The 27,830-nt window shown below is 54.9% G+C and overlaps 1 protein-coding gene across 3 annotated transcripts in view; it reads right to left on the bottom strand.

The window, feature by feature from the left end:
* The window catches only part of HDGFL2 (HDGF like 2), a 36,512-nt gene extending 8,703 nt beyond the window's left edge, over positions 1 to 27,809 (bottom strand). For 2 of the 3 annotated variants that reach the window (XM_071086044.1, XM_071086046.1), the window contains exons 1-9: positions 27,611 to 27,809; positions 24,464 to 24,540; positions 24,232 to 24,370; positions 8,061 to 8,261; positions 4,650 to 4,766; positions 4,497 to 4,568; positions 1,340 to 1,499; positions 1,147 to 1,222; positions 730 to 1,039 (exon numbers count right to left, since the gene is read on the bottom strand). In XM_071086044.1, the coding sequence (XP_070942145.1) occupies positions 730 to 1,039; positions 1,147 to 1,222; positions 1,340 to 1,499; positions 4,497 to 4,568; positions 4,650 to 4,766; positions 8,061 to 8,261; positions 24,232 to 24,370; positions 24,464 to 24,540; positions 27,611 to 27,682 (1,224 nt within the window). In that variant the 5' untranslated portion in view covers positions 27,683 to 27,809. The remainder of the gene's footprint in view (positions 1 to 729; positions 1,040 to 1,146; positions 1,223 to 1,339; positions 1,500 to 4,496; positions 4,569 to 4,649; positions 4,767 to 8,060; positions 8,262 to 24,231; positions 24,371 to 24,463; positions 24,541 to 27,610) is intronic. The other variant, XM_071086045.1, reaches the window with a different exon arrangement.
* Between the last annotated feature and the right edge of the window lie 21 nt (positions 27,810 to 27,830).

Genomic DNA, 27,830 nt, shown 5'->3' with positions numbered 1-27,830 from the left:
AGGGTCTTGCTCTGTCGCCCAGGCTGGAGTGCAGTGGATTGATGACAGCTCACTGTAGCCTCCAACTCCTGGACTCAAGCAATCCTCCCACCTCAGCCTCCTGAGCAGCTGGGACTACAGGCGCACACTACCATGCCCAGCTATTTTTTTTTTTTTTTTTGAGATGGAGTCTTGCTCTGTCACCCAGGCTGGAGTGCAGTGGCTGGATCTCAGCTCACTGCAAGCTCCACTCCCGGGTTCATGCCATTCTCCTGCCTCAGCCTCCCGAAAAGCTGGGACTACAGGTGCCCGCCACCTCGCCCGGCTAGGTTTTTGTATTTTTTAGTAGAGACGGACTTTCACCATGTTAGCCAGGATGGTCTCAATCTCCTGACCTCGTGATCCGCCCGTTTCGGCCTCCCAAACTGTTGGGATTACAGGCGTGAGCCACCGCGCCCGGCCCAGCTAATTTTTAAAGGATTTTATATAGACGGGGTCTCGTTATCTTGCCCAGGCTGGTCTTGAACTAGGCTGAAGTAATCGTCCCACCTCAACTGCCCAAAGTGCTGAGATAACAGGCCTGAGCCACCATGCCCAGGACCCTCACTCCCGTGAACCCCTCAAGGCAGGCGTTTCTGGGCCCACACACTGCTTTCCTGCTGTGTCCCGGAACCGGGGACGCTGCCTCGTACCTAGTAGATGCTCGATGAACGTGTGAATGCAGGGACTCCGGGCGCCCTCCCGGCTCACCTCTCTCTCCAGCTCGGCCTCGGGCTCAGAGTCAGAGGAGGACGGGGGACCCCGGCCCCGGCCCTTCCGTCCTCGCTTCTTGACGGGCTCATCGTCCTCCCTGAGCTCGTCCCCGCTGCTGCCGCCGCTGCCCCGCTCAGCCTCCCCGCGCTCGGCCCGCTCGCGCCTCCGCTCCTTCTCCTCCTTCTCCTGCTCCCGCAGGCGCCGCAGCTCCTCCTCCTGCTCGCGCCGCCGCCGGGCCTCCAGCTCGCGCCTCCGCGCCTCGTCCCGCCGCTTCCACTCACTGATGCGGTCCACCTCGTCGCTGTCACTGGAGGCGGAGGGCGCGGTTGGGGACCTCCGTTCCTCCCTCGGGAGCCCGCCCTGCCCCTCAGCCGATGGAGGCGCCGCCAGGGGGACCCCAGCCCCAGCACCCACCTGTCACTGCTGGAGCTGGACGGAGGTCGTTCAGGCTTCGGTTTCCGCCCTCGCGGCTTCGGGGGAGGCTTCTCGGCTACAGCAAGAGGAGGCGGCGGTGACCTTCCCTTCCAGGGCTCCAAGGTGACCAGGGGACTGCCCGGGAGCGCCCCGGCACGGGCCAGCCAAGAGGCTGCGAGCACCAGGACCCTACCTGGCTTCCTGCCCCTCGGAGGCTTCTTCACAGACACGTCGGAGTCGGAGGAGGAGGAGGAAGACGAGGAGGAGGTCGCCGACCGCGCCACGGCCACCGTCTCAGGCTTGGCCCCGTCCGAATCTGCCTTGGAGTCGGAGTCGGAGGCTGACGGCGCCTTCTGGGGAGAAGCAGGGACAGGCGTGAGCATCAGGAAGCCCCCCGTGAGAAGCGGGGCGCCCCAGGCCAGAGGAGGCTCCTGCACCCCGGCAGCCGCCAGGCTCTGCAGGCCCCGGCTCCGAACCCCTCCGACCCACAAAACCCACCTCCGCCCCAAGTGGAAACCGGGATCCCAGGCGGCCCTGGGCACGCGGGCAGCTGCTGGCCTTTCACCTCATCTTCCTCAGTGAACCGGGGTAGATCAGAACCCCGGGGGAACTTCTCTGTGCAAAATCCTGCGTGGAGGCCACGCCACACAAGCTGCTCTGCTCTACCGCCTCCACCCCTGAGTACCCTGCCAAACACGCATGCCACACACAGACACACCACCACACACACACCACCACACACACACCACCACACTACACAGATACCACACACACCACAGATAACACACACACCACAGACACCACACAACCACACACACAGACACCACACACACACCACCACACTACACAGATACCACACACACCACAGATAACACACACACCACACACACACCACCACACTACACAGATACCACACACACCACAGATAACACACACACCACACACAGACACCACACAACCACACACACAGACACCACACACACACCACCACACTACACAGATACCACACACACCACAGATAACACACACACCACACACAGACACCACACAACCACACACACAGACACAACACCACACAGACACCACAGATACCACACACACCACAGACACCACACACACCACACAACACACACCACACAGACACCACACACACCACAGATAACACACATACACCACACAACCACACACACACCACCACACTACACACCACCACACTACACAGATACCATACACACCACAGATAACACACACACCACACACAGACACCACACACACCAGATACCACACACACCACAGATAACACACACACCACACACACAGACACCACAACACCACACAGATAACACACAACACACCACACACACAGACACCACACACACCAGATACCAGATAACACACACACCACACACACAGACACCACACACCACACAGATACACACCACACAGATAACACACACACCACATACAGACACCACACACACCACACAGATAACACACCACACACACAGACACCACACCACCACACAGACACAACACCACACAGATAACATACACACCACACAGATTAACACACACACCACACACAGACACACTACACAGACACCACACACACCACACAGATACACACACACCACACAGATAACACATACACCACAGACAACATACCACACACACCACACAGATACACCACACACCAGACACACCACACACCCACAGACACACACATAAACCACACACAACACACCCCACAGACAACACACCACACACATACCACACACACCACACACAGACAACACACACACACCACACAGACAACACACACATCACACACACACCACACACCCACAGACACACACCCACACACCACACATACCAGACACCACACACCCACAGACACACACCCACACACCACACATACCAGACACCACACACCCACAGACACACACCCACACACCACACATACCAGACACCACACACCCACAGACACACATCACACACCCACAGATACACATACCACACAGACAACACACACACCACAGACACCACACACGACACACCACGCACACCACACACAACACAGACAACATACACACCACACACACAGAGATAACACACAACATACACCACACAGACACATACGCCACACACAGAAAACACACATACCATACACACACCACACACAACACAGACACCACACACACAGACCACACACGCATAACACACATACTATACACACACCACACACACAGCACACACACACACCATACACATACACCACACATAGACCACAGACAACACAGACAACACATACGGATACACACACCACACACACAGATAACAACACACACACATCACACACACCACAAAGACACACATACCCCCCACACACCAGATAACACATAACACACCAGACACACCAGACACACACACACCTAACACACAACACACAGACCACACACATACCACACAGATAACACACCACATCATACACACACAACACAGACATATACACCAGATACACCACACAGACAACACACAAAAAAAAACATACACACAACACATGTACCACACACACACCACACACACGGACACACCAGACACAACACACAGATACAAACAAACACCATACACATACAGCAAAACATAATGCAACACAGGACATACACAAGGACATACACATGGACACATACAGACACACGAACACACTATGCACACAGGGACACACACGCACACACACAGGCATCACATATACTCACATTGGAACACAGGCACAACACACAGAGGAGAGGCACAGCACACACACACACAGGCACAGGGACACAGGCACCAGAAAAGGCACGACAGGTGCACACACAACACACACATCACACATGCACAGCCTCCACACACACTGCACACACACGTACATGGTCACAAACATGCATGCACACAAGTACACACACACACACGCACATGGACACGCGTGCACAGAGACACACAATATGCTCACACATGCACCGGCACACACCTCTCTTTCTTCTCTCCCTCTCGCTCTGTCTCCCCTCTTCTCTCTCCCTCTCACTCTCTCGTTCTCTCGCTGTCTCACTCTCACACAGGCACCTCAGGACTGCTTCCCTCCCTTCTGATGCCAGCATCCCAGAATGCCCCTTTCCAAACCGGACAGTGGGCTCCTGGAGGCAGCGTGGCCATAGCGAGGTGCCATGCTCAGGGCAGACGCGGTCCCCTGGGGTTCCCTGCGGCCTGGGTCCCACCCCCTCCAGAAATGGCCCACTCCTGTCCTGGGGACAGTGCCAGAGACCGCAGAGGTGCCCCAGGAGTGGGCATGGGAAACAAAGTCAAATGCACGCTACCTTTTTTTTCCGTCCCCCCAGGGGGCCCCTCCGCGGCGCCCGGACCACTGCTTTCTTCTCAGGTGTGAAGTCCTGGGGGACAGAAGTGAGCTGAACTGGGGCCCACTGGCAGCCACCGTGCTTCCCTGTCCTCCCAAGGAGCCACCAGCCCACCTGGTCGCTGGTCTTCTCCGACTCAGATGAGCTTTCCGAGTTCTCCTCTTCGGACGGGGACACGCTGGCCTGATCCAGGTCGCTGGAGGCCTTTCGGGCTCGTTTTGAGACCGACATCTGGAAAGGGAACCGCCTGAATGCTCAGCGACGGGCAGGCCGGGCTCCTGGCAGGAAGCCTCCCGCTGACTGCCCACCACCCGCGAGAGCTGAGCTCTGGATCTCTATGGAGGGCCAGCAACCCTGTGAGAACCTATCAAAGCCAGGGATCCTGAACCTCAAGGACATTATGCCTGGTGAAAGGAGCCAGTCACAAAAAGACCTTATAGGAGGTCCCTAGGGCCATCAGATTCACAGAGACAGAAAGTAGGGTGGGGACACCAGGGCTGTGGAGCGGGGTGGGAGTGAGTGTTTCATGGGACAGCATTTCAGCTTGGGAAGACGAGAAAGTTCTGGAGATGATGGTGGTGATGATTGCACAACCACGTGAATGTGCTTAACACTGCCAAACAGTGCACTTAAAAATGGCTAATTTTGGCTGGGCGCGGTGCCTCATGCCTGTAATTCCAGCAATTTGGGAGGCCGAGGCGGGCAGATCACCTGAGGTCGGGAGTTTGAGAACAGCCTGACCAACATGGAGAAACCCCATCTCTACTGAAAATACAAAATTAGGGCCGGGCGCGGTGGCTCACGCCTGTAATCCCAGCACTTTGGGAGGCCGAGGCGGGCAGATCACGAAGTCAGGAGATCGAGACCATCCCGGCTCACACAGTAAAACCCCGTCTCTACTAAAAATACAAAAAATTAGCTGGGCATGGTGGTGGGTGCCTGTAGTCCCAGCTACTCGGGAGGCTGAGGCAGGAGAATGGCGTGAACCCAGGAGGCAGAGCTTGCAGTGAGCCGGGATCGCGCCACTGCACTCCAGCCTGGGCGACAGAGCGAGACTCCGTCTCAAAAAAAAAAAAAAGAAAAAGAAAATACAAAATTAGCCAGGTGTGGTGGCGCATGCCTGTAATCCCAGCTACTCAGGAGGCCGAGGCAGGAGAATTGCTTGAACCTGGGAGGTGGAGGTTGCGGTGAGCCGAGATCGCACCATTGCACTCCAGCCTGGGCAACAAGAGTGAAACTCCATCCCCACCCCCCACCCCCCCTAAAAAAGAAAGAAAAAAAAGAAATAATCCTTGCTTGGCTCAGAAACCCCTCATAGGCCGGGCGCGGTGGCTCAAGCCTGTAATCCCAGCACTTTGGGAGGCCGAGACGGGCGGATCACGAGGTCAGGAGATCGAGACCATCCTGGCTAACACCGTGAAACCCCGTCTCTACTAAAAATACAAAAAACTAGCCGGGCGAGGTGGCGGCGCCTGTAGTCCCAGCTACTCCGGAGGCTGAGGCAGGAGAATGGCGTAAACCCGGGAGGCGGAGCTTGCAGTGAGCTGAGATCCGGCCACTGCACTCCAGCCCGGGCTACAGAGCAAGACTCCGTCTCAAAAAAAAAAAGAAACCCCTCATATACTACAGGTATTTTTTTCAAGCTTCTCTATGTTTTTTGCATTTTCCAAGTTATCTACTATAAATATGGCTTATCACTTTAGAATCAAAAAATAATGCAAAATACACGTTACTCTATCAAAATAATTTGCTGCTAGAATCTTTCTACACCCAAATAAGAAGTGGTCAAAAGGCAGGACAGAGACTATACCCAGGAGAATGGAAAACACACATCTGCACAAAACCCTGTCAAGAAACGTTCACGGCAGCCTGATCTGGAACGGCCCAAAAGTGGAAACCACCCAAATGGCCAGTGACAGGTGGATCAACACACCGTGTTCCCTCCACACACTGGAATCTGACCCAGCCAGGAAAAGGAAGGGAGGCGGCCGGGCGTGGTGGTTCATGCCTATAACTCCAGCACTCTGGGAGGCCGAGGCGGGCTGATTAGGAGGTCAGGAGTTCGAGACCAGCCTGGCCAACATGGAGAAACTCCATCTCTACTAAAAATACAAAATTAGCCGGGCGTGGTAGCAGGCCCCTGTAATCCCAGCTCTTCGGGAGGCTGAGGCAAAAGAACTGCTTGAACCCGGGAGGTGGAGGATGCAGTGAGCAGAGATCATGCCACTGCACTCCAGCCTGGGCGACAGAACTAGACTCCGTCTCAAAATATATAAATAAATAAAATGAATGGAGCTGACCCAGGCCGCAGCACGGATGCACCCTGAGGACGTCAAACTTGGCGAAGGAAGGCAGACACAAAGGCCATGCAGTGTGTCATCCCATTTCTATGAAATGTCTAGGACAGGCCCCTCCACAGAGGCAGGAAGGGGATGCGTGGGTGCCTGGGGCCAGAGGAGGGGCTGTGGAGTGACAGCTGATGGAAGACCAGTTTTCTTTCTGGGGTGATGGAAATCTCCTGGAATAATAGTAATGGCTGCACAATTCCGTGAACACACTAAAAACCACTGAGGTGTATACTCAGGAAGGATGAACCTCATGGTATATGGACTATAACTCAATTTTTGTTTAATGCATACTGAAAAACAGTTATATTAAAGAAAGGGGCCAGGCCAGGCACCATGGCTCACGCCTGTAATCCCAGCACAGGAAGGCCGAAGTGGGTGGATCACGAGGTCAGGAGATCAAGACCAGCCTCGCCAACATGCTGAAACTCTGTCTCTATTAAAATACAAAAATTAGCCAGGCGTGCTGGTGGACGCCTGTAATCTTAGCTACTTGGGAGGCTGAGGCAGGGGAATCTCTTGAACCCAGGAGGTGGAGGTTGTAGTGAGCTGAGATCATGCCACTACACTCCAGCCTGGGAAGAGAACGAGACTCTGTCTCAAAAAAAAAAAAAAAAAAAAAATTTAGCCGGGTGTGGTATGATGGTGGGTGCCCATATTCCCAGCTACTGGGGAGGCTCACGCAGGGTAATCGCTGGAACCCAGGTGGCGGAGGTTGCCGTGAGAGCCAAGATTGTGCGCCACTGCAATCCCGCCTGGGTGACAGAGGCAACTGTGTCTCAAAAAAATAAAAAGGCGGCCAAGTGCAGCAGCTCAAGACTGTAATCCCAGCACTTTGAGAGAATAACGTGGGCAAATCACCTCAGGTCAGGAGTTCAAGACCAACTTGGGCAACCTGGTGAAACCCCATCTTTACTAAAAATACAAAACTTAGCCCGGCGCAGTGGCGGGTGCCTGTAATCCCAGCGACTAGGGAGGCTGAGGCAGAAGAATTGCTTGAACCTGGGAGGCGGAGGTTGCAGTGAGCCGAGATCACGCCACTGCACTCCAGCCTAGGTGACAGAGTAAGACCTTGTCTCAAAAAAAAAAAAAAAAAAAAGGCAGGGGAGGGACAGCAAGCTGCCAGGAGAGACATCAGGGCGAGGAGATGAAGGGCCAGCCCGCCTTGGTCCTCCCCTACCTTTAGCGCAGGCGTCTTCCTCTTCAGGCCACTGTTGTCGCTACTCTTGTCTGAGTCCGAGTCGCTCTCCATCCTGTCGCTGGCAGCTGTGGCAGTCACCGCTGTGACGGCCATGACTCCCCGGTCCTCGTCGTCCTCGTCAGCCTCACTGCCGCCGGCGGGGTTGGCCTCAGGGGCCTCGCTGTCGGAAGAGCTCACCGGCTGTGGGAGTCGGGGCAGAGACTGCGCGTCACCGCCAGTCTTGGGCGGATTTCCCCATCAAGACTGTGACCCAGAGGACAGCAACCGCACACGGGATCCTGAATGTCAGGGGTGTTGTCTTCTGGCTTTACAAACGGGGAAACTGAGGCCCAGAAGGGCCGGAGAACGAAGGCAGGAGAGTGAAGTGGATTCGTGTATGGTGGGCACTGGGGTTGGGCCATGGGCTTCAGGGTTAAACCTGGGGCAAGTAACTTCAACCTCTCTGTGCCTCAGTGACCACATCTGGGCAATGGGGATGGCTCAGTTTTGACCTCAGAGGCCTATGACCAGGAAAGCATGGAAGTGGGAGGTAGAACACCTAGGGCAGTGACCAAACCATGTCAAGAGGTTCAGAAATGGTTGCCTTGTCCAGGCGCGGAGGCTCACGCCTGTAATCCCAGCACTTTGGGAGGCTGCAGCAGGCAGATCACCTGAGGTCAGGTGTTCAAGACCAGCCTGGCCAACGTGGCAAAACCCCATCTCTACTAAAAATACAAAAATTAGCTCGGTGTGGTGGCAGGTGCCTATAATCCCAGCTATCAGGAGGCTGAGGCAGGAGAATCACTTGAACCGGCGAGGTGGAGGTTGCAGTGAGCCGAGATCGCACCATTGCGCTCCAGCCTGGGCAACAGTGAGACTCTGTCTCAGAAAAATAAAGAAAGAAAAGAAATGGGCCGGGCGCGGTGGCTCACACCTGTAATCTCAGCACTTTGGGAGGCCGAGGCGAGCCGATCACGAGGTCAGGAGATCGAGACCATGCTGGCTAACACGGTGAAACTCCGTCTCTATTACAAAATACAAAAAATTAGCCAGGCGTGGTGGCGGGCGCCTGTAGTCCCAGCTACTCGGGAGGCTGAGGCAGGAGAACGGCGTGAACCTGGGAGGCGGAGCCTGCAGTGAGCCGACATCACACCACTGCACTCCAGCCTGGACGACAGAGCGAGACTCTGTCTCAAAAAAATAAAGAAAAGAAATGGTTGCTTTTTTTTTTTTTTTTTAAGTCATTCAATTATCATGAGGAGGAAGCCAAACTAGGACAAGACCTCTGGGCTTCTACCATCCAGGCACTGCTATTTCTCCTACACTCAAAATGCCTGCTCAGGCAGTGACAGCCACAGAAATCACAAACACCTACTGATGCTTCCTGTGTGCCAGGCACATGACCGGGTCACACACTCAGCCAAAGTCTGCTGAGCAGTCATGAGTGTCGGGCACTGGGCCGGGGGCATCAAGAATATAGAAGTGACCGTGGTATGCTCCCCTGCCCCTGGGAGCTGATTTTCTAGCGGGAGACCCTGAACATTGCCATTTAAACACAGACAATTCCAAATCGTGGTGACAGGCAGGAAGAAAACACGGGCGTATGGTTGTGAGGATTCAGAGAGGAGGAGGAGGGCTGGTGGCTCACGGCTGTAATCCCAGCACTATGGGAGCCAAGGCAGAAGGATCATTTGAGCCCAGGAGTTCAAGACCACCCTGGGTAACATGGTGAAACCCCCTCTCTACAAAAGGTGCACATATTAGCGAGTTGTGGTGGCGGGGGCCTGAGGTCCCAGCTGCTTAGGTGGTCGAGATGGGAGGATCGCTTGAGCCCAGGAGGCAGAGGTTGCAGTGAGCTGTGATCACACCACTGCACTCCAGATTGAATGACAGAGCAAGACCCTGTTTCTAAAAGAGAGAGAACCCGGGCGCGGTGGTTCACGCCTATAATCCTAGCACTTTGGGAGGCTGAGGTAGGTGGATCATGAGGTCAGGAGTTTAAGACCTGCCTGGCCAAGATGCTGAAACCCTGTCTGTACTAAAAATACAAAAAACGTTAGCCAGGTGTGGTGGCGGGCGCCTGTAATCCCAGCTACTCGGGAGGTTGAGGCAGAGAATTGCTTGAACCCAGGAAGCGGAGGTTGGAGTGAGCCGAGATCACACCACTACACTCCTGCCTGGATGACAGAGTAAGACTCCCTCTCAAAAAAAAAAAAAAGAGAGAGAGAGAGAGAAAAGAGAGGAGAGCATTTAGCATTGGGTGGTCGGGGAGGCCCCTTGGAGGATGTCACATTTTCACAGAGGAGTTGTCAGAAGCATGGGAAGGGGTAGGAGCTAGCCGCGTTCCAGAGAACAGGAACGGCACCAGTAAAGGTCCCCCTGGGAACCGGAAGCAGCAGACATAAACCCATATGGGGCACAGAGAAGGTGGTGGAGGTGGTGAAAAGGAAGATGAAGACTTAGGCCGTGGGTGGCTCATGTTTGCGGGAGGAAAATGTATGAGCACCAGGTGTATTTTTCGTATTTTTAGTACAGACGGGGTTTCACCATGTTTACCAGGATGATCTCGATCTCTTGACCTTGTGATCCGCCCGCCTTGGCCTCCCAAAGTGCTGGGATTACAGATGTGAGCCACCGTACTCGGCAGAGATGGCGATTTTTTTTTTCTTTTTCTTTTTGAGATGGAATTTCACTCTTGTTGCCCAGGCTGGAGTGCAATGGCGCGATCTCGGCCCACCGCAACCTCCACCTCCCAGGTTCAAGCAATTCTCCTGCCTCAGCCTCATTACTCATTCATTCAGGGACCATCATGGGACACCTGCTAGATCCTCCAACAAACGTCATGGGACACCTGCTAAGACAGCTAAAACGTAGTCCCTGCTGTTGGGGAGCTCATGGTCTACCGGGGAGACAGACAAGTCCATGCGGTTACAACAAACTCAAGCTGTGCTGCCACAGCTCCCAGCAAAGGCACCAAGCAGCACGCAGGCCAGCCTCGCCAGCATGGAACACCTGACCGAGTGATTTCAGGATTTCAGGTCACTTCTTTTCTCAATAACTGCTTTTTTTGAGAAGAGAGAGAGAGACTGATGTTTTGTTTTTGAGACAGAGTCTTACACTGTCACCCAAGCTGGAGTGCAGTGGCGCGATCACGGTTCACTGCAGCCTCAACTTCCTGGGCTCAGGCGATCCTCCTGCCCCAGCCTCCTGAGTAGCTGAAACTATAGGTTTGCGCCACCACACCCACCACACCTGGCTAATTTTTTTGTCTTTTTTTTTCTTTTTTTGGAGAGATGGGGTTTCACCATGTTGCCCAGGCTGATCTCAAACTCCTGGGCTTAAGCAATCCTCCCATCTTGACCTCCCAAAGCTCTGGGATTACAGGTGTGAGCTACCGCACCCCGCGAGATTTTTTTTTTTTTTTTTTGAGACAAAGTCTCGCTCTGTCGCCCAGGCTGGAGTGCAGTGGCACGATCTCGACTCACTGCAAGTTCTGCCTCCTGGGTTCACACCATTCTCCTGCCTCAGCCTCACGAGTAGCTGGGACTACAGGCGCCCGCCACCACGCCTGGCTAATTTTTTTTTTTTTGTATTTTTAGTAGAGACAGGGTTTCACCATGTTAGCCAGGTTGGTCTTGATCTCCTGACTTCGTGATCCGCCCGCCTCGGCCTCCCAAAGTGCTGGGATTACAGGTGTGAGCCACCGCGCCCAGCCAAAATTGAGATTTTTAAAAGATACATTCTCTGAAAACAACCCAAATGTCCATTAACTGATAAACAAATGTGGTATAACAATAGAATATGACTTGGCCATGGAAGGAAACCAGGCTCTGACCCAGGCCACAGCATGGATGAACTTTGAGAACGTCATGCTCAGGTGACAGAAGTGAGAGATGAAAGGCCACACGGTGTGTGATTCCATTTCTATGAAATGTCCAGGATAGGCCCATCCGGAGACAGAAGGTGGATCCATGGTTGCCTGAGGCTTGGCGCGGGGAAGAGAACTGTGAGGATACCTAGCAGGTAGAGGATTCCTTTGTGGAGCGCTGAAAATATCCTGGGCCGGGCGCGGTGGCTCACGACTGTAATCCCAGCACTTTGGGAGGCCGAGGCGGCCGGATGAGGAGGTCAGGAGATCAAGACCATCCTGGCTAACATGGTGAAACCCCGTCTCTACTAAAAATACAAAAAATTAGTCCGCCGTGATGGTGGGCACCTGTAGTCCCAGCTACTGGGGAGGCTGAGGCAGGAGAATGGCGTGAACCTGGGAGGCAGGGCTTGCAGTGAGCCGAGATCATACCACTGTACTTCAGCCTGAGCAACGAAGCAAAGACTCCATCTCAAAAAAAAAAAGAAAAAAGAAAAAAAGAAAATATCCTGGAATTAGCAGAAATGGTACACTGAGAAGGTACTAAAAGTTACTGCAAGGTATACTATTAAATCATATTAAAATGGTGAAGTTATCTCGATGAAAAAAAAAAATCATAAAACAGGTCGGGTGTGGTGGCTCATACCTGCACTCCCAGGACTTTGGGAGACTGAGGCAGGTGGATCACCTGAGGTCAGGATTTTGAGACCAGCCTGGCCAACATGGAGAAACCCTGTCTCTACTAAAAATACAAAAATTAGCTGGGTCTGGTGGTAGGCGCCTATAGTCCCAGCTACTCGGGAGGCTGAGGCATGAGAATCACTTGAACCTGGGAGGCAGAGGTTCTGCCTCTCAGAGAACTGAAATCACACCACTGCACTCCAGCCTGGGTGACAGAGACTCTGTCTCAAAAAAAAAAGCCAGGCACAGTGGCTCACACCTGTAATCCTAACACTTTGCGAGGACAAGGCAGGCAGATCATGAGGTCAGGAGATCAAGACCATCCTGGCTAACATGGTAAAACTCCATCTCTAGTAAAAATACAAAAAATTAGCCAGGCATGGTGGTATGTGCCTGTAGTCCCAGCTACTTAGGAGGCTGAGGCAGGAAAATCGCTTGAACCCAAGAGGCAGAAGTTGCAGTGAGCCGAGATAGTGCCACCGCACTCCAGCTTGGGCAACAGAGCAAGACTGTCTCAAAAAAAAAAAAAAAATGAAACACAAACGCCCCATTCTCCTGGTGTGATGACCAAGATGGCATGTGACAGGCTGGAGTGGGGCATGCATGATGTCCAGGAGACAGCAAGGTGGAGGAGATAAGGGTTTGAGAACGGGTTAGAGGCACGTCACGGGGTTCGCGGGTGATGAGGCCAGGAAGGACAGGCAGAGTGAGGACCACGTTTGTGACTGGGTGTTGCGACTGGGCCAGAGGGAGCAGGGAGGACACGGTGCAGGGCTGGGTGGATGCTGCAGGTGAGGCCAGCATCTGAGTAGCAATGCCCAGACAGAATGGAAGTGGGGGTTGAGGAATGTAAGCGTCAGTGCTGGTCAGGAGAGGTGGCCAGGAGGAGGGAACCACAGGAGGGAACCTTGGCCCTTCCTCACTTTCCCGGCTCCCTCCAGGCTTAGCCTGTTCCTCGCGCGCCCTGAGGAGAGGCTGGGAGCCCACAGCAGGCGCACACCAGCCTCCGTGTGCACAGACGCAGGCTAGCCGTCCCCAATCAGCACACAAGGAAAATGAGAACCGGGTTTGGCAACGCCCTCGCTGCTCAGCCCCGAGCACGTTTTGTCCCCCTTTCATCTTCATGGCCCAAGCAACAGGGCCCTGTCTGTGTAATTTTTGACAAGATTAAAAAGGGTAATACTAAGTAGGTCAGGCCCCAAATGGAGAAGGCTGAGAGTAATAACGCTCTCAATAACGCTCTCATGGCCAATCTCGATCACGCCTCTCCACAGAGCCTTTGGGGGAGGGCTCGCACACCTGGGGTTTCTCTTTGGAGCATCCCTGGTAAGGAGACAAGGGCTGGGGGTGGGGAGTAGCAGCTCAGAGATGAGGAGCCCCAGGCTCCTTCCAGGTTGCTCCCTCCACCCAGCCCCGCCCCTGACCCAGCCCTGATGCCCCAGGATCTTCCACAGGAGGAGCTGGTGAGTGCCACGAACCTAGGAGCCACCATCAGTTACAGGACTTATCAATGCCCCCATCTAACCGGTGGGCATGACGAGCCTGATTCTGCAGATGAGGAAAAAAGGCAGAGAGAGGTCAAGTAACAGCTCAGGATATCACAGCGAGTAACTACAGACCTGAGATGAAAGCATGAGCTAGTCTTGGCCTCGAAGCCTGGGTCACAGCCACTCCTCATTAAAAATCCTTCCTGGGCCAGGCGCGGTGGCTCAAGCCTGTAATCCCAGCACTTTGGGAGGCCGAGATGGGCGGATCACGAGGTCAGGAGATCGAGACCATCCTTGCTAACACGGTGAAACCCCGTCTCTACTAAAAAAAAATGCAAAAAAGTAGCCAGGCGAGGTGGCGGGCGCCTGTAGTCCCAGCTGCTTGGGAGGCTGAGGCAGGAGAATGGTTCTCCCAGGAGAACCCGGGAGGCAGAGCTTGCAGTGAGCCGAGATCGCGCCACTGCACTCCAGCCTGAATGACAGAGCCACACTCCGTCTCAAAAAAAATAAAATAAAATAAAAATAAAAAAAAAAAATCCTTCCTTTAGTCCCATGCCATGGTTTAGTCCTGTAATCCCAGCACGCCGGAAGGCTGAGGCAGGAGGATCACTTGAGCCCAGAAGTTCCAGACCAGCCTGGGCAACAAAGTGTTGCCTGTCCCTATGAAAAAAATAATGGCCGGGCACGGTGGCTCATGCCTATAATCCCAGCACTTGGGGAGGCTGATACGGGCGGATCATAAGGTCAGGAATTCGAGACCAGCCTGGACAATAGGTTGAAACCCCATCTCTACTAAAAATATAAAAATTAGCTGGGCTCAGTGGCGCACACCTGTAGTCCCAGCTACTCATGAGGCTGAGACAGGAGAATCACGTGAACCTGGGAGGTGGAGGCTGCGGTGAGCCGAGATGATGCCACTGCACTCCAGCCTTGGGCGACAGAGCAAGACTCCATCTCAAAAAAAAAAAAAAAAGAAAAAGAAAAAAATAACAAGGCTGGGGGTGGGGGGCGGTGAGCCACGCCTGTAATTCCAGCCCTTTGAGAGGCTGAGGCAGGTGGATCACCTGAGGTCAGGACCATGTCTGTACTAAAAATACAAAAATTAACCAGGCATGGTGGTCGGCACCTGTAGTACCAGCTACTCGGGAGGCTGAGGCAGGAGAATTGCTTGAACTTGGGAGGCAGAGGTTGCAGCGAACTGAAATGGTGCCACTTCACTCCAGCCTGGACGACAGAGCAAGACTCCACCTCAAACAAAACAAACAAACAGACCAAAAAACCCTCCTTCCTCTTGACCACCTGTGACCTACTCTGTGCCTCTGCAGCCCCGTCAGGCAACTGGGAAGACTGCGCATGTCCCATAAGTGGGGAAACTGAGTCTCTGGGAGGGAAGTGACTTCCCCTACACTGTGCATGTGGATAAAGACGGGACCCCTGGGCATCCTGGGGTCGAACAGCAAAGGTTTTAGGAAATCTAACCCACACCAAGAGGTTTGGAGGACATGAATGCTGTAGGTACAGAGAAGAACCCAGCAATAAAAGGCCAAAGCCAGGCCAGGTGCAGTGGCTCACGCCTGTAATCCCAGCACTTTGGGAGGCCGAGGCGGGCAGATCATGAGGTCGGGAGATTGAGACCATCCTGGCTAACATGGTGAAACCCCGTCTCTACTAAAAAAATACAAAAAAATTAGCCGGGCGTGGTGGCAGGCGCCTGCCTGTAGTCCTAGCTACTCGGGAGGCTGAGGCAGGAGAATGGTGTGAACCTGGGACAAGGAGCTTGCAGTGAGCCGAGATCGTGCCGTTGCACTCCAGCCTGGGTGACAGAGTGAGACTCCATCTCAAACAAAACAAAACAAAACAAACAACAACAACAAAAAATGGCCAAAGCCAGCCAACTTCCAGTCCCCCCAGCTGAGAGTGAGGGAAACAGCTCATTTCTCCAGCTGTCTTAGAGGATCAGGGTGGGGGGTGTGACTAAATTGGAAAAGGGAAGGTCAAATCCAGCTTTGCCTCCCTGTTCCCAAATATCCCCTCTGCCATCCACCGAGCGCTTCCTGAGTGTCGATGTGTAGTTTCTCACTGGACTCTCCCCAGGAGCCCGCTGAGAGGCCAGCACTACCAAATCCTCTGTTTTAGATGAGGAAACTGAGGGCCGGGCACGGTGGCTCATGCCTGTAATCCCAGCACTTTGGGAGGCTGAGGAAGGAGGATCACCTGAGGTCAAGAGATCGAGACCAGCCTGGCCAACATAGTGAAATCTCTACTAAATAATACAAAACTTGGCCGGGCGCGGTGGCTCACGCCTGTAATCCCAGCACTTTGGGAGGCCGAGACGGGCGGATCACGAGGTCAGGAGATCGAGACCATCCTGGCTAACTCGGTGAAACCTCGTCTCTACTAAAAATACAAAAAAAAAATCAGCCGGGTGTGGTGGCGGGCGCCTGTAGTCGCAGCTACTCGGCTGGCTGAGGCAGGAGAATGGCGTGAACTCGGGAGGCGGAGCTTGCAGTGAGCCAAGATCGTGCCACTGCACTCCAGCCTGGGAGACAGAGCGAGACTCCATCTCAAAAAAATAAATAAATAAATAAATAAATAAATAAATAAATAAATAATAATACAAAAATTAGCTGGGTGTGGAGGTGCATGCCTGTAATCCCAGCTACTAGAGAGGCCGAGGCAGAAGAACAGCTTGAACCTGGGAGGCAGAGGTTGCAGTGAGCCAAGATCATGCCACTGAATTCCAGCCTGGCAACAGAGTGAGACTCGGCCTCAAAAAAAAAAAAAAAAGGAAAGAAAAGGGAACTGAGGCGCACAGAGAGGATGTCAATGGTCACAGGGGATGTCAATGGTCAAGATTCGCAGTGAGCACAGGGCAGAGCCAGGCCTGGCTCCCAGGCCCACCTGCTCATACAACAGGCTCTTGGCCCCAGTTCCTCAGTTCCTACTTTTTTTTTTTTTGAGACGGAGTCTCACCCTGTACCCCAGGCGGGAGCGCAATGGCAGGATCTCAGTTCACTGCAGCCTCCACCTCCCAGGTTCAAGTGATGGTCCTGCCTCAGCCTCCCAAGTAGCTGGGATCACAGGCACCAGCATATTTTTAGTAGAAATGGGGTTTCACCACGTTGGCCAGGCTGATCTCAAACTCCTGACCTCAAGTGATCCACCTGCCTCGGCCTCCCAAAGTGCTGGGATTAACAGGCGTGAACCACTGCGCTTCCCAGCTCCTACTTCTGAGAGGTTATTCCCAGGGGCCCCCATCCTCCAGGGCCTGCCCCCGGCTTGCACCAGCCAGAAGGAAAAGAATGCCAGCCTGGGAGCTGGGGGGCCAGGGAGTCGGAGGATCTGGGAGTCGGGGAGACTGCGAGCTGGGGTCCTGGTTTCTGACCCCAGCTCAGCTCTGTTGCTCACAAGCTTGAGAACCTTGGACAGGTCTCTCTACCTCTTCATCTACCAAACAACAGGGATGTATCAGGTGGGATCCTTCTAGGCCAAATGTCTAGAGACATTCTGGTCATCAAGGTTAGTGGTGGGCGCTCCTGGCATGGAGTGAGTAGGAGCCAGGAATGCTGCCCAACACCCTGCAGTGTCCAGGACAGACCGTATGCTGCAGAATGGCCGAATGACCTGGCCCCAACTATCACTGCTATACTCTGTTGTAAGGTACTGATGCTGAGAAACCGTGGCCTATGTCTACAAGGCCTCAGACACCACCTGGGTTCCTCTGGGCATCTAAGCAAACCTTTTTTTCTTTTTGGGGGGACAGAGTCTCATTCTGTCACCCAGGCTGGAGTGCACTGGCACAATCTCGGCTCACTGCACCTCTGCCTCCTGGGTTCAAGAGATTCTCTGAACCCCCGAGTGGCTGGGATTACAGGTGCCCACTGCCACACCTGGCTAATTTTTATATTTTTGTAGAGGCGGGGTTGCACTGTGTTGGCCAGTCTGCTCTGACCTCCTGACCTCAGGTGACCCACCCTCCTTGGCCTCCCAAAGTGCTGGGATTACAGATGTGAGCCCGGCTAATTTTTGTAGTTGGGTAGAGGCGGGGTTTCTTTTCTTTTTTTTTTAGATGGAATCTCACTGTGTCGCTCAGGCTGGAGTGCAGTGGCTAGATCTCGGCTCACTGTAAGCTGCGCCTCCAGGGTTCACACCATTCTCCTGCCTCAGCCTCCAGAGTAGCTGGGACTACAGGCGCCCGCCACCTCGCCCGGCTAATTTTTTGTATTTTTTAGTAGAGACGGGGTTTCACCGTGTCAGCCAGGATGGTCTCGATCTCCTGACCTCGTGATCCGCCCGTCTCGGCCTCCCAAAGTGCTGGGATCACAGGCTTGAGCCACCGCGCCCGGCCATATATATTTTTTTAGTAGAGATGGGGTTACACCGTGTTAGCCAGGATGGTCTCGATCGCCTGACCTCATGATCTGCCCGCCTCGGCCTCCCAAAGTGCTGGGATTACAGGTATGAGCCACTGCGCCCGGCCTAATTTTTGTATTTTTGTAGAGACGGGGTTTCATTTTGTTGGCCAGTCTGGTCGTGACATCCTGACCTCAGGTGACCCCTCCTCGGCCTCCCAAAGTGCTGGAACTTCAGGCGTGAGCCCGGCTAATTTTTGTAGTGTTAGTAGAATGGGGTTTTGCCATGTTCACCAAGCTGGTCTGGAACTCCTGACCTGAAGCAATTCACCCCCCTTGGCCTCCCACAGTGCTGAGGTTACAGGTGTGAGCCATCACGCCTGGCACATCTGAGCAACCCCTTGAGTCTCATTCTGCTCATCTACTCAATGGAAAAAATAGTTTCCACTCTTGGGTGTGCTGGCTCATACCTGTAATCCCAGCACTTTGGGAGGCCGAGGTGGGCAGATCACGAGGTCAGGAGTTCGAGACCATCCGGGTCAATATGGTGAAACCCATCTCTACTAAAAATACAAAAAATTAGCCGGGTGTGGTGGTGGGTGCCTGTAATCCCAGCCACTCGGGAGGCTGAGGCAGGAGAATCGCTTGAACCTGGAAGGCGGAGGTTGTAGTGAGCAGAGATCACACCACTGCACTCTAGCCTGGGTGACAGAGCGAGACACATTCTCAAAAAAAAAACAAAAACCTCCCGTCCAGGCCACTCTGAGGATTACTATGAGGACCAAAAGGCGATGCAACTGGAACCAGGCCAAGCTGCCATGTTTCACCTACTGGCTTGGCGAGGGGATGGGACCCAGGCCTTCCTGTCCGCTCTTGGTGGCATTACTACTTGCGCTAAGGCTGTTAAAAAAAATGAGCCTGGGCTGGAATGTGGTGGCTCACACCTGTAATCCCAGCCCTTTGGGAGGCCAAGGTGGGTGGATCACCTGAGGTCAGGAGTTCAAGACCAGCCTGATTAACATGGTGAAACATTGTCTCTACTAAAAATACAAAATTAGTCAGGCATGGTAGTGGGCGCCTATAATCTCAGCTACTCGGGAGGCTGAGACAGGAGAATCGCTTGAACCCGCGAGGCAGAGGTTGCAGTGAGCCGAGATTGTGCCACTGCACTCCAGCCTGGGCGACAAGAGCGAAATTCTATCTCAAAAAAAAAAAAAAAAAAAAGAGCCTGTTCTCTGCATCGTGGTGTGGACCAAGTTTCAAGATATAAAGTTGGGTGAATAAAACACAGTTCAGAATTACATGCTTAACAACAGAAAACTGGGGATGGTTTTCTAGGAATGAAGAATCTGGGAAGGATGTTATGGGACTGGGAGCTGCAGCTATCTTGAGAGGAAAACAAAATAGAGTGACCAGCAGGCAGGAACGGGAGTGAGACTGGCTTCTCACTGTAGGCCCGTTTGTTCCTTTTGAATTTTTAACGTCTGTATTCCCACTCAAAACATAAAAACAAACTAATAGGCGGGGCACGGTGGCTGATGCCTGTGATCCCAGCACTTTGGGAGGCCAACGGGGGTGCGGATCACCTGAGGTCGGGAGTTCAAGACCAGCCTGTCCAACACGGTGAAACCCCGTCTCCACTAACAATACAAAGATTAGCCGGGTATGGTGGCTCATGCTGGTAATCCCAGCTACCTGGGAGGCTGAGGCACAAGAATTCTTTGAACCCGGGAGGTGGAGGTTGCAGGGAGTCGAGATTGCACCACGGCCCTCCAGCCTCGGCAACAGAGCAAGACTCCGTCTCTAAATAAATAAATAAATAAACAAACAAATAACTTCAAAGATGGAAAAAAGAGACGGGGCTGGGAATAATGGCTCATGCCTGTAATCCTAGTACTTTAGGAGGCCAAAGTGAGAGGATTACTTGAGGAGTTTGAGACCAACCTGGGCAACATAATGAAATCTCATGTCTACAAAAAATACAGAAATTACCTGGGTTACACAATTAAATCTACGCCTCTAGGAAAATGGCCGACAAATCTGCATCTTTCCTTTTTTTTTTTTTTTTTTTTTTTAAGTCCCAGCTACTCGGGAAGCTGAGGAGGAAGGATCACCTGAGTCTGGAGGGTTGAGGCCGCAGTGAGCCATGACTGTACCACAGTATCCCAGCCTGGGCGAAAGAATGAGACCCTGCCTCAGCCGGGCGCGGTGGCTCACGCCTGTAATCCCAGCACTTTGGGAGGCCGAGACGGGCGGATCACGAGGTCAGGAGATCGAGACCATCCTGGCTAACACGGTGAAACCCCGTCTCTACTAAAAAAATACAAAAAACTAGCCGGGCGAGGTGGCGGGCGCCTATAGTCCCAGCTACTCGGGAGGCTGAGGCAGGAGAATGGCGTGAACCCGGGAGGCGGAGCTTGCAGTGAGCTGAGATCCGGCCACCGCACTCCAGCCTGGGTGACAGAGCGAGACTCCGTCTCAAAAAAAAAAAAAAAAAAAAAAAAAAAAGAACGAGACCCTGCCTCAAAAAAAAAAAAAAAAAAAAAAAAAAAGAGACAGCTCGGATTTCCACAAAGCTGTGCTTCCAAACACCGGATATGTACTGGCTACATCAGAAGCATCCAGGACAGGACAGGCACGGTGGCTCACGCCTGTAATCCCAGAATTTTGGGAGGCTGAAGCAGGCGGATCACCTGAGGTCAGGAGGTCGAGACCAGCCTGGCCAATATGGTAAAACCCCATCTCTATAAAAATTAGCCAGGCATGGTGGTGGATGCCTGTAATTCCAGCTACTCAGGAGGCTGAGGCAGGAGAATCGCTTGAACCCGGGAGGTGGAGGTTGCAATGAGCCGAGATTACATCATTGCACTCCAGCCTGGGCGACAGAGCAAGACTCCATCTCAAAAAAAAAAAAAAAAAAAAAGGGCCGGGCGCGGTGGCTCAAGCCTGTAATCCCAGCACTTTGGGAGGCCGAGACGGGCGGATCACGAGGTCAGGAGATCGAGACCATCCTGGCTAACACGGTGAAACCCCGTCTCTACTAAAAAATACAAAAATCTAGCCGGGCGAGGTGGCGGGCGCCTGTAGTCCCAGCTACTCGGGAGGCTGAGGCAGGAGAATGGCGTGAACCCGGGAGGCGGAGCTTGCAGTGAGCTGAGATCCGGCCACTGCACTCCAGCCTGGGCGACAGAGCGAGACTCCGCCTCAAAAAAAAAAAAAAAAAAAAAAAGACAAAACTTGGCAAGAAAAACTTCAGAGCTCCTATCCTACACGATTAAATCTATGCCTCTAGGAAAATGGCCCAGGAATCTGCATTTTTTTTTTGAGATGGAGTCTCTCTCTGTTGCTCAGGCTGAAGTGCAGTGGCACGATCTTGACTCACTGCAACTTCTCCTTCCTGGGTTCAACCAATTCTCCTGCCTCAGCCTCCCAAGTAGCTGGGATTACAGGCACCTGCCACCACACCGGGCTAATATTTGTATTTTTAGTAGAGACTGGGTTTCACCATCTTGGACAGGCTGGTCTTGAACTCCTGACCTCATGATCCACCAGCCACAGCCTCCCAAAGTGCTGGGATTACAGGCGTGAGCCACAGTGCCCGGCCAGGAATCTGCATCTTAAACACACGTTCCATCTGGAAGCATAGATGGGCTAGAGAAGCTAAGAGCAGCAGTGGCCTCAACTAAAGCTACTTCTCATCTTGGGGGATCTGTACAGGGCTTGTTTAATTTCCTTTCCTCGAAGACAGGCCTCCATACAGTGCTTAGCAAGCTGTAGGTGTCCAATAAATATTAAATGGTGTGATGATTCACCAGGAGGTAATGAGCTCAGGATGGAACCAAAGAGAAATTGACCTGGGGCCAGAAAAAGATCTCACGCAACAGCTACCTTGAAGGATTTCCGACCTATCCATCCAGGCTGGGGACAGTCACAGCCTGGGGAAAGATGGCAAGTATGAAACCAGGAAAACCTCAGTTTCCTAGACACACCACAGGTGTTGAAGTAAACTACCCTCAGCATGCAACATCAGTGGGCCCCAGACCCCTGAGAAGGGGCTGCCAGATCCTCGGCGCTCAAAGTACAACTGTTGAGTGAATCCTCAGTTCTGGACCATGAGCTCCCAGAAGACAAAGGACTGTGCCTGACTGTTCCTGGTCCCCATGACACATGTGCATGGCAGGTGTCACCATCGAAACATCTGCGGATCCTGGAGCAAATGCTCACAGGCACCACCCAGCCCAGGCCGAGACGAAGGAGAGGCACAGACAGGCCTCAAGACCCCGGGTTCTCAAGCAGGACCAGGCACCGCAAAGAGACTCCATCCTCCACTCACAAAAGCCAAAGGCTGGGCCCCTCCTGCCTTCCTCCACTCAGACCACCTCGGGGGTCCTTTTCTTCCCTAACGGCCAAGCTTTCCCTAGCTTGTGGTCAGTTCCCTGGGCCTCCCTGCCAACTTCATGCCTGCCCCTGCTAAGCCTGGGCTACCCCTGGCCCCCAGCCTCTCACAGAAACCTCAAAAACGTGTGGTTACAGCGGCGGAAAGAACACCAACCCAGTTTCCCCACTCCCCATCTCACTCCAAAATACTGAAGAGTAAGGCACCTTTCTCCCATCCTTCCACGGCCTTTTAGCCATTTGCCTTCCACTGTTCTATATTCCTTTCTTTCCCTATTTCTAGAAACCCATTTGCCAACGACATGTCATCTGATTCTTGATGTTTTTTTCCACCTGAGAACGCTCACGTCTACACACCATGGCCTTTTCACTCCTCTAAAATCTGGCAGTAACAGTGGAAGAGGGGACTGTTCTCAAAAGAAAAAATCGTGTTTTCCTAAGAAAACAAAGTTTTAAGAGAGCTATGACAACACTCTGTTAGAAACTTGGGCTGGCTGGGCGCAGTGGCTCACCCCTGTAATCCCAACACTTCGGGAGGCTGAGACGGGCGGATCACCTGAGTTCAGGAGTTCGAGACCAGCCTGGCCAACATGGTGAAACCCTGTCTCTACCAAAAATACAAAAATTAGCTGGGCATGGGAGAGGGCACCTGTAATCCCAGCTACTTGGGAGTCTGAGGCAGGAGAATCAGCTGGACCCAGAGGCAGAGATTGCGGTGAGCCAAGATCCCGCCACTGCACTCCAGCCTGGGCAACAGAGCAAGACTCTGTCTCAAAAAAAAAAAAAGGATGGGCGCAGTGGCTCACGCCTGTAATCTCAGCACTTTGGGAGGCCAAGGCGGGCAGATCACAGGTCAGGAGATTGAGACCATCCTGGCTAACACGGTGAAACCCCGTCTCTACTAAAAATACAAAAAAATGGTGGTGGCGGTCACCTGTAGTCCCAGCTACTCGGGAGGCTGAGGCAGGAGAATGGCGGGAACCCAGGAGGCAGAGCTTGCAGTGAGCCAAGATTGCACCACTGCCCTCCAGCCTGGGCGACAGAACGAGACTGTCTCAAAAAAAAAAAAAAAGAAAGAAAAAAGAAACTTGGGCTGATTCTAGAGCAGGGGTTCTTGCCAGGGCTGATTCTGTCCCATTCCCCTCCACCCAGGGGACACTGGGCAATGTCTGGGGACATCTATCATCACCATGAATGGGGTGGGGGTGGCCTTGGCATGGAGTAGGTGGTGGCCAGGGACACTGCTCAGCACCTGCGGGGACCCGAACGCCCCACCACAGGGAATGATCGCGCCCCATGTGTCCACAGTGCCCAGGCGAGAGACCCTGTCTGGAGGCCTCTCGCCTCAGAAGCACCCTTCGCGCTCGCTCTCCACCACGGGTACTCACCGGAGGGGCGCTGTAGCTGGCGTGGGGGTTGTTCTGGATCTCCCACAGCCCTTCATTGAAGCCTTTCCTCTTGTTCGGTTTCCCGTACTTGTCTTTACATTTGTCATAGGGGAACAGGTCCTTGGGTCCCAGGAAGGCTCTGGAGAAGGGAAACGGGGACCAGTCTCAGGTGAGTGTGGCCACCCCAGGAGGCACCAGAGGAGAAAACCAAGCCCCAGCAGGGGACACTTACGTTTCGTGCGTGCCAAAGAAAAAGATGGGGTACTTGTTGGGTGGGGGCTTCACGGCGCCGTCAGCAATGTCATCAATCTGCAGTGAGAGGCCAGTCAGGGGCGGCTTTACCCACGGACCCAGGACATCACCAAGAAATCAGCCAAGTTATTTGGGGCAAATCACGCTGGGAGGAGGGGAGCCTTCAACCCGGGAAGCAGCAGCCCCTTCCCAATGGGAAGCTGCATTCTTCTGCGTCCCCTCCACTGCAAAGCTGTGCCTCATCCAGAGAGATCGCCCCTGACTACAGGGAGAGAGCTGGCCCACCCAGGGCAGGTGCTCTACATGAGCAAAGCCAGATCCGGCCCTCTGAAGCAACCAGGGCGTGGGGCCAAGCTCAGCGTCTATGGACTCCCAGGACCTTCCCTGGGGACCCCTCCCGCAAAGAGGGGCTCATGGGTGGTCCCCCAGAGGATGCAGCTGGCAGCTCCAAGGATGCAGAGGGTGGGGGGTGGGCTACAAGAAACGGCCCTGAGCATCCAGGAAGTCCCACCCTCTCCCTGCAGGCCCATGGGCTCCGGCAGCTGTCAGTCACCTCCCCACTGGAGGCTAACAGCCCCTTCACTTCCAATCAGGTGCTTGGAAACGTCTGGGGCTAGGAGAGCAGGCTGGAGAAGGGGGGACGGGGTAGAGAAAAGCGAGTGCTCTGGGAAGAAGAGAGCTGGGAAAGGGAGGGAAGTGCCTGGAAAGTTGCATTGCTCTGGTCTCCCCCAAGAAAGTCAGCGCGAGCACAGCAGGCTAGAGTGGTTTCTCCGCTCCCAATGAATTCCTTCCCCATCCACCTCTCCAGGTTCTGGGGGCTCCTGATCTTCCCTGCCCCACTCACCCAGCTTCCTTCTTGCTTGGGTCTCCTCGGAGCTACTCTCAGAGTCCCGGCCCCTGGGCTTGGCCATGGGCAGCCAGGCCCAGCATCCCTCTCCCACCAGAAGCATCCCAAACTCAGTCCACCCAAGGACCAGCCTGGCATGCTTCACAGGCCCCTTTTCCTCCTGCCTCACCCAGGACCCGCCCACGGTACTCCAAGGCCCATCCATCCCAGCGGCAATGCCAGCTTCAGCCCTGGGCTAGTTCTGGACCAGGGCACCGTTTGGCCTCCCCTTCCACGGCCCCTCCCTGCTGCCCCAGCCTTCCACCCCCAGTGCCAAATTCCTCAGTCCTGCCCGGCCAACTCTACCAACCTCAGCCCTGGGAGACTCAGCCCTAAGACCTGGGGATGACAAAAGCCTGGGGTCCCTGCTCCCCGCTGGCCTGTCCCGCTCAGAGCCTGGAACTCACCCCCTCCACACCTGGGACTCCAAGGTGCAGAACATCCTTCAAGCCAGGACACTTGGGACTATCCAGGTCCTCGGGACCCCAGTTTCCATAAAGGGGCATCCAAGGTCCCTTCGGCCAGCCCCCTTCCCTCAGATGCGCTCCCACTCCCTGGGCCTGTGCCTGTCTCCATTTCAAGCATTAGGGTTGGACCACCCCACCCTCAAGTCCCTCCAAAACCAGCTTCTACATCCTCCTCCCCACAGGGGGCCAGTTCCCAGGGTCCCCCAACAGCCCTGATGCTGACTTCATTCTAAGGTCTAGTTCCCTGAGTCCCAATGACCCTGTGAACAGAGCCTCCAGCCCCATTACCCCAACCCCAGCACCTCACTCAGAAGTCCCAGCTTCCCTTAGCCTTGATCCTCAACTTTCCCCCATGACTACGTCCTCCAATCGTGGACCCCTAGCACATGGCCCTCGGCCCCCCAGCCCCTCAAAACTGGGCTTCTGCAGGACCTGCAATGGAGTGCTTCAGCCTCCCATCACATCTGACCCCTGGCCTCAAATCTCAAGTTACCCAGTTTGGCTCAAACTTGAACCTTGAGCCCTCAGGCCTGGGACCCCCAGACCCTCAGGCGAGGGTCCCTCAGGTCCCAGACCCTCCCAGACACCCTGCACCTGGCTCCTCGAGGCACCCCGGACACCCCCAGATACACAAGGCGCGGCTCCCTCCGGCCCAGGACACCCCCGGACCCCCAGGGCGCAGCTCCCTCAGGCCTAGGACCCCCAGACCCCCAGGGCGAGTTTCTAAGGCCCTACATACCCCTAGAACCCCAGGGCACAGCTTTCTCAGGCCCAGGACCCCCAGACCATTGGCGCGCAGCTCCTTCAGGCCCTGGACACCCCCAAACCTCCAAGACGCGGCTCCCTTGGGCCCAGGACACCCCCTAGACCGCCACAGCATGGCTCCCTCAGGTCCAGGACCCCCGTTCCCCCAGGGTGAGAATTTATCAGGCCCCAGAGCCCCAGGGCACGGCTTCCTCCGGCCCAGGACCCCTAGAACGTTGGCAAGCGACTCCTTCAGGCCCCAAACACCCCCAAACTCCCAAGGTGTGGCTCCCTCGGGCCCAGAACACCCCCAGACTCCCAGGGTGCGACTCCCTGAACCCCAGGACCCCCACAACACAAGGGCGAGAGTCTCTCAGGCCCCAGACACCCTCAGAACCCCTGGGCGCGGCCCCCTGAGGCCCAGGACCCCCAGACCCCAGGGCGCAGCTCCTGCAGGGCTCAGGAAGCCCCAGAACACCTAGGCGTGGCCCCCTGAGGCCCAGGACCCCCAGACCCCGGGGCGCGGCTTCTGCAGGGCTCGGACACCCCCAGAACCCCAGGACTCAGCTCCCTGAGGCCAAGGACCCCCAGACCCCGGGAGGGGCTCCTGCAGGTCCAGACCGCGGGTCCGGCAGGATGCGAACACCCCCAGACTCCAAGAACACGGCTCCCTGCAGCCCAGGACCCCCAGACCCTAAGGGCGGGGCTCCCTGAGGCCCAGGACCCCTAGACCCCGGGGCGCGGCTCCTGCAGGCCCCGGACACCCCCAGACCCCCAGGGCGCGGCTTCGGCAGGCCCCGGACACCCCCAGACCCCTAGGGCGCAGCTCCCTGCAGCCCAGGACCCTCAGACCCCCAGGGCGCGGCCGCTTCGGGCCCCGGACACCCCCAGATCCCAGGAACCCCAGACCCCAGGGGCGCAGCTCCTTCAGGCCCAGGACACCCCCTGCCCTCCGGTGCGCGCCTGCCTCCGGCCCGGGGCCCCCGCTGCCCCACCCCCCCCAGCGGCCCCATCACCCGCGCGGCCTCACCCGGGCCGGCCAGTGAGGGTAGCCCTTCATCTTAGCGAACACCAAGTCCCCAGGCTTGAAGGCGTGTGGCATGCTGACGGCGGGAGGCCCAGGCCGCGGAAAGCGGCTGCGGCGGCGGCGGCAGCAGCGGCGGCAGCGGGAGGCGAAGCCGGGGGCGGGAGCGGGACGCCAAGGGGGCGGGGGCGGCTGCCTGGGCAGCCTGCCGGCGCGCGCTTATTGG

The sequence above is a fragment of the Macaca nemestrina genome, chromosome 20 (genome assembly GCF_043159975.1).
Source record: "Macaca nemestrina isolate mMacNem1 chromosome 20, mMacNem.hap1, whole genome shotgun sequence".
Classification (NCBI taxonomy): domain Eukaryota; kingdom Metazoa; phylum Chordata; class Mammalia; order Primates; family Cercopithecidae; genus Macaca; species Macaca nemestrina.
The sequence above is the reverse complement of the archived record's forward strand: the minus strand, read 5'-3'. Positions and strand labels throughout refer to the sequence as shown.